The sequence below is a fragment of the Tachysurus vachellii genome, chromosome 16 (assembly GCF_030014155.1).
Source record: "Tachysurus vachellii isolate PV-2020 chromosome 16, HZAU_Pvac_v1, whole genome shotgun sequence".
Classification (NCBI taxonomy): Eukaryota; Metazoa; Chordata; class Actinopteri; order Siluriformes; family Bagridae; genus Tachysurus; species Tachysurus vachellii.
In genome coordinates, this window is record NC_083475.1 from 4,721,076 (window position 1) to 4,728,710 (window position 7,635).

Here is a 7,635-nt window from a genome sequence, read left to right on the forward strand (position 1 = left end):
TTGTGTGTTTCATGTATGTCATGTGTTCATCAGATGGATTGCCTGAGGGAAGAAACTGTTCCTATGTCTGGTCATTCTGGTGCTCAGGGCTCGGTAGCGTCGACCAGATGGCAACAGTTCAAACAGGGAGTTTGCTGGATGTAAGGGGTGCAGAGTGATTGTCTTTGCTCTTTTGCTCATTCTGGAGAAGTACAGGTCTTGGAGAGTGGGGAGTGTTGTGCCAATGGTTCGCCCAGCAGTCCGGACTACCCTCTGTAGTCTTCTGAGGTCAGATTTGGTAGCTGAGCTGAACCAAACAGTCACTGAAGTGCAGAGGATGGATTTGATGATGGCAGTGTAGAATTGTTTCAGCAGATCATGTGGCAGGTTGAACTTCCTCAGTTGGTGAAGGAAGTACAACCTCTGCTGAGCCTTTTTTACAATGGAGTCAATGTGAATGTCCCACTTCAGGTCCTGGGAGATTGTGGTTCCCAGGAATCTGAATGACTCCACTGCTGTCACAATGCTGTCCATGATGTTGAGTGAGATGAATCTTTTTAACCCTACAATTTCACCTAAGAAAGCAGACATTACGTCGAATATATGTAAATTCACACACAAAAACCTGGATTAATAGACGTTTAAATCTAGAATATACTGGAAGGTTACACTGCTTATTTTTTATTACATTTACAGCTTTTAGCAGATTCAAGGCAGTACCTATTACAGATACAGCTATTACAGATACAGCTATTACAGATACAGCTATTACAGATACAGCTATTACAGATACAGCTATTACAGCTACAGCTATTACAGCTACAGCTATTACGGGTACAGCTATTACAGGTACAGCTATTACAGCTACAGCTATTACGGGTACAGCTATTACAGGTACAGCTATTACAGGTACAGCTATTATGGGTACAGCTATTACGGACAGCTATTACAGCTACAGCTATTACAAATACAGCTATTACGGGTACAGCTATTACAGGTACAGCTATTACAGCAACAGCTTTTACGGGTACAGCCATTACAGCTACAGCTATTACAGCTACAGCTATTAAAGATACAGCTATTACAGCTACAGCTATTACGGGTACAGCTATTAAAGATACAGCTATTACAGCTACAGCTATTACAGGTACAGCTATTACCGCTACAGCTATTAGAGATACAGCTATTACAGCTATAGCTATTACAGGTACAGCTATTACGGGTACAGCTATTACAGATACAGCTACTACAGATACAGCTATTACAGCTACAGCTATTACAGATACAGCTATTACAGCTACAGCTATTACAGATACAGCTACGCTGCCACGGCCAGTGCTTGTTCACCCCAGAAAGCTCCATTCTCAAAGTAATTCATAATTTTTTTATTTTTTTTAACAAATGTCTTGTAATGAATTTCAAACAAGCTTCAACAAGCCTTTCCTCCAATAATAGTGCTTTCTCAGGTTGTGTTGTGTCCAGTGGCAATGACAGCTGGACCTGTAGGAGGTAGAACTTAGTGAAATTAGCCTTGGTGTACTGCTTGAATTCTTTTCCTCCTTTCTTGTGAACATTCATTTCATGCTCCCAGCTGTCTGTGTAACCGTTTTGGAGCTTTGTGGGCACAGTTGTATAGAAATGAGCCCCACATGCCTAGTTATACATGACTTTTGGTTTTCGATCTTTTTATGGAAGCATAAAATTACTCCTGAAGACATTAGTTTGCAGGTCACAGTGTATTTATCAGTAATACTGAAAAGTTTAATGATTAATGTTTTAGCAAATCATACAATTCAGTTCAAATTTATTTATATGGTGCTTTAATTAAGCATTAATAAGTATTTAATTAGGCATTTAATTAAGCATCAATAATTAAGATTAATATAATACAAAATTCAAGATTAATATTAGATATATTTTAATGTGTTTGTATTTATCCCTAATGAACAAGCCTGAGGTGACTCAGGTGACTGTGGGGAGGAAAAACTCCACAAGATGGTAAAGGAAGAAACCTTGAGAGGAACCAGAATCAAAGGGGAACCCATCCTCATTTGGGTGACACTGGAAGGTGTGATTATAATTATACAGTCTGGCAAATGTTATATTGATGAGGAGATTATTGTCCTCAAAGACCACATGGAGTTGGTATCTCCTCTTTAGTATTGCAGAGTTCAACTGGAGCTGGTAGATCTCTAGATGTCTCAGGATCCTCTCAGAGTCGGCCTCGTCTCATTTGTAATCCATTCTAAACTTCACTGGTAGCCCATGTAGAGATGATAAAATTGGGATTATATGATCATATTTTCTTGTCCTGGTAAGAACTCTGACAGCTGCGTTTTGGACTAACTGTAGACTATTTATTAAAGATGCAGGACAACCACCTAGTAATGCATTACAATAGTCCAGTCTAGAGGTCACGAATGCGTGAACTATCTTCTCAGCATCAGATACTGATAGGATGTTTCTCAGTTTGGCAATATTTCTAAGGTGGAAGAAGGCTGTTTTTGTAATATGGGCGATATGATTTTAAAGACAAGTTACTGTCTAATATAACACCCAGGTCTTTCACTGTTGAGCTAGTAGTAACAGTACATCCCTCTAAATGGAAGTTGAATTGTGAGAGCTTCTGTGTACTGGTTTTTAGACCGATAAGAAGTATTTCTGTCTTAAATCAATTATGAAATATTTAGACAGCATATGGAAATTCCCTCCAGGAAAATTATGCTTTAAGGGACTTTTGCTTTTTTTCCAAATAAAACCACACCTGAAAGCAAGGCTTAGATCTGCACAGTAATTGTATACAAGTGATTAAGTAATGTGCCAAAAGACAGACTTTAGATTTTTTTATTCATTTTTAATTAACACAAACTCAGTTTACATTCACAAAACTCAGAGACCATTTTAGAGATTATTAAGTCAACACATATCTAGATTTGTTCTTCATAAATCACAAAAGTACACATCACACATTTTTTAATCAGTAATCTTAGTTCAAGTATTTTTTAAATATAAGGAAATGGGAGACAATGAACAACATCAACATTAACATTTATATTTATAAATGCATTCAATGCTTCTGTGGCTTGACAATGCTAGAACAGTTATCGGAAATCCTCAGCAGAGAACATGCCCTTAGCCCTGCGTAGGATTGAGTCTTTGGAAGCATCATAAGGATGCTCTTTAGAGGGGATCTCCAATACAGCAGGGATGGACTGCATATGAGCATCTATTGCATGCCGGATCATCTCAGCAATGAATTGGTTGATTAGGATGATACCAATATCGTTGCGAGTCAGGAAACTCCTGTTTAGGAAATAATCACAAATCACAATCAGGCTGTGGACATTGTATTATTAATACTGTAACAACTCACAGGGACCTATGATAACACAAATTAAAGCAAGTTACAGCTGCCATATGTTACTGTAGTTATATTTCAGGCAATAGCAATATTTAGGGATCGTAGAAGAGAAGAATAATATCAGACCTATCACCAATTTATGAATATCTTGAAAACCAGGTGCAGGTCATTCTTCAAGAGACTCCCTAGTAAATTAAGTGACAGATGATGTGCCATTCTGGAAACCTCAGCGGGGAGTGACATTTATTTATTATTATTGTTTTCATGCATCTCTATGTTCTGTGGGTGAGGGTGTGCAGATGTTGATATGATATAAATTGGCATTATGTCAAGCTGTTAATATTACAATTTTATTTTCAATGGCATACATATTTATAAATATTCAATAGAAAGCCAGAAAATGCTACTTATTATATGTATTTAGTGTAGAAGACAATACTTTATTGGTTAGATAAACTCCCTAAAGCATAGATAGGCTTGGGGTGACTACAATATTCCGTTGGATAATGGAATAGAGACATGGCTGTCAAGGTCCTTCATTAATACAGGACTAATACTGAGAATATTAATTTCTCAAACTTTTTAGGTCAAAAGCTGAAGGTGTTTTCATAAGGTCTAGAATATGCAGGCTAGAAGAATTACAAAATTCAGCTTACAGTTCAGGTTAGAAATATCTCTGCAAAATCACTATTCATCAGTTAAGAGTAGATCTTTCTATTTCAGATGAAGGAAAAGAGATAAATACTAAACAGAGCTAAATACTATTTAGATATCTATGACCTTCGTTATTGCAGTCAGTTCTGCTTTGAAATAATAATTGTAATTTGTAAAAGACTTTTACAGGAAGGAATTAGTGTTGGGTCTGTGGTGAACTCAGAGTTTATGATGACCCATTAGTTCCTCAGGATCTCTCGGTTGCACAATTCTAAACTGTTGTAGAAATTACATTATTTGCATTGACATTATTTCCTGTTCAGTGTCACCCAAATAAGGATGAGGTTCACTTCTGAGTCTGGTTCTTCTCAAAGTTTCTTCCTCATATCATCTCAGGGACATTTTCCTCACCACCGTCACCTCAGGCTTGCTCATTAGGGATAGAGATAGATATATAGTATTTAAAATTTTACATTAATTTTAAACTTTAAATGTTAAATGTTAATTAATTTATTTAAATGTTAATTAAATGTTAAATGTTAATTAATTTATTTTTTCTTATTATAGACACACACTTTTTTCTCTTGTTTCTATACTTCGGTAAATCTGCTTTGAAACAACGTGAATTGTTAAAAGCGCTATACAAATAAACTGATTTTGAAAAGTTGATAGAGATCCTTGTGTCGATCAAAAGGCTAATAAATCACTAGGTTTTAATTTTTTAAGATTTTAATAAAAGAAGTGGCTCTTTTTTAGGAAGTAAGTAATCTATTTGTGTTGGTGTTCTTCCTTCCACTTAACACAATGTTTCTTTTATTCCTAAGAGTAATTAGTTAGTAGACAATTGGTGTCTGATTAGACTTTTAACCTGTGATTACAAACATATACAATCTTTGTAAAATGCTTAAACCATTTAAGGAAACCTAATAGTATAATCTGGATAAAAATATAAAAAAATAGGCACATCTCAAAAATATTCTGGACTTTTGCAAAGCCTTTGACTTTCTTGACCATGTTAACATGGTTTTATATTTAAACATTAGAAAAAATTGTTTGATGTTGACTTTTAATGATCACAGTGATTCTTCCATTAAGGTAAAGCTGGGAATATGTCAAGGATGATATAATTTGCCATACCTATTTCTGTTAACTACTCAGCTGATGGTCACAAATTTATATACCAAAAATTTACCTCTCAATATAATACTCTGGATACTCTCAATCAGTTGCTATATGCTGTTTAAAAAGTATGAAAACGTTCTGTTAATTTTAGGTTTAATTGTTCCAGATGCAACCGATACACACTTAATATGTTTTAAATTGCTCACAACAAAGTACAGAAGAAACATGCATGCTCTATTTTCTCATGTGATTCCAAAATGGTACATGGAGATGGACTCTTTTCCATCTCTTTTAGTATCGTGATCACATTTAATTGTACTTTTCCCCCAAATAATCCTCTTGCGCTTGCTCAAGCCCTGGTCTTATTTGTCTGATTATTATCATTGTGTAGATCTAAAAGGTGACTTCTCTATGCATCCTAGGATTATGTTTGGTTTTCCACAAGGTTCTGTTTTAGGCCCACTTCTTCTCATAAATATTCACAAAGATGGTATGAGCTTCCACTGTTATGCTTATGGATACAAACGAGAAGCTCTTGACACACACAGACACACACAGACAGACAGACTCAGAGACACACACACAGTCAGACAGACTCAGAGACACACACACACAGACAGACGCAGAGACACACACACAGACAGACAGACGCAGAGACACACACACAGACAGACAGTCGCAGAGACACACACACACACACAGACAGACGCAGAGACACACACACACAGACAGACGCAGAGACACACACACACAGAGACGCAGAGACACACACACACAGACAGACGCAGACACACACACACACAGACAGACGCAGAGACACACAGACAGACGCAGAGACACACAGACAGACGCAGAGACACACACACAGACGCAGAGACACACACACAGACGCAGAGACACACACACAGACGCAGAGACACACACACAGACGCAGAGACACACACACAGACGCAGAGACACACACACAGACGCAGAGACACACACACACAGACGCAGAGACACACACACACACAGACGCAGAGACACACACACACACAGACGCAGAGACACACACACACAGACGCAGAGACACACAGACGCAGAGACACACACACACAGACGCAGAGACACACACACACACACAGACGCAGAGACACACACACACACACAGACGCAGAGACACACACACACACAGACGCAGAGACACACACACACACAGACGCAGAGACACACACACACACAGACGCAGAGACACACACACACACACAGACGCAGAGACACACACACACACACAGACGCAGAGACACACACACACAGACGCAGAGACACACACACACAGACGCAGAGACACACACACAGACGCAGAGACACACACACACACAGACGCAGAGACACACACAGACAGACGCAGAGACACACACACAGACAGACGCAGAGACACACACACACAGACAGACGCAGAGACACACACACAAAGACACACACAGACACACACACAAAGACACACAGACACACACACAAAGACACACACACAAAGACACAGACACACACAGAGAGAGAGAGAGAGAGAGAGAGAGAGAGAGAGAGAGAGAGAGAGAGAGAGAGAGAGAACAAACACAAATATACACAACATAATGCAGAAGCTGTTACTGAAACACTTACTTAAATGTCTCTTCTATCTCGGTCACACTGGTGTCTTTCTCCACCACCAAGAAATTCGGTTTGCGGTTTTTGTTCAGCTCACCGATTCCTCCGAGAAGGAAACCAGTGCACGTGTCTTCATCCCCTATAACTGCGATTAATTTACCCCGTCCTGCCATCGCGTAGGTAATTAAATGTAGATCAGAGAGCTTAAATCTGCCTTTCTGCTGTGTCTGTGAATGACAAGCTAAAGTCAGGTGACAGATTCACTTCCGCTTTCTGGAAGACCAGAAGTGTTGATTCTCGCGAGAGTTCAGTACGTGAACAGGACGTGGGATGCACTTATTTCCAGGGATTTCAGAACAGCGTAATAGATATTGTGTCATCGGGTAGGCGTGGCCTATTTGATAATCTAACGCTAACCCTAAACGCCCCCCCCCCCCAAAAAAAAACAAAAAAAAAAAAAAGAAAAAAAAAAAAGTATTCACTAAATTCCAGGGGTTTCGTTACGACGACGTAAAGTAGTGATGGGAAGTTGGTTCTTTTCCGCGAACCGGTTCTTTCGGACAGTTCGTTTTAATGAACCAGAACTAATCTTCATCAATTTACAAAAACTTACAAAAAAGCATAATTTTGAAATGTTTCTTTCGCTCCATCAGTTGTTTTTAAAACTAATGAAACTGAGTTAAACACTCATATGTTGATAAGACATTAAATCATAACCATTTACATTTGTTGCTGTATCAGTTGTAATTTACGCATGCGCAGTAACAACAGCTCGTCGGTTCTCAGTGTGTCGGACGTGTCCGAAAGAAACAGTTCTCAGTTCAGTGTACTGATGATTCGCTGTATCAGTTCAGTGATTCAAGCATGCGCAGTATCAACAGCTCATCGGTTCT

The 7,635-nt window shown here is 38.6% G+C and overlaps 1 protein-coding gene across 1 annotated transcript; it reads right to left on the bottom strand.

Moving 5' to 3' along the window:
* Positions 1–2,807: 2,807 nt before the first annotated feature.
* atp6v1f (ATPase H+ transporting V1 subunit F) lies at positions 2,808–7,029 on the bottom strand. Its single transcript, XM_060889497.1, has 2 exons — positions 6,758–7,029; positions 2,808–3,282 (listed from the first exon to the last, which is right to left on the bottom strand). Exons 1-2 carry the CDS (start codon positions 6,913–6,915, stop codon positions 3,081–3,083), a joined length of 360 nt encoding a protein of 119 aa, XP_060745480.1. The 5' UTR covers positions 6,916–7,029; the 3' UTR covers positions 2,808–3,080.
* Positions 7,030–7,635: the final 606 nt, after the last annotated feature.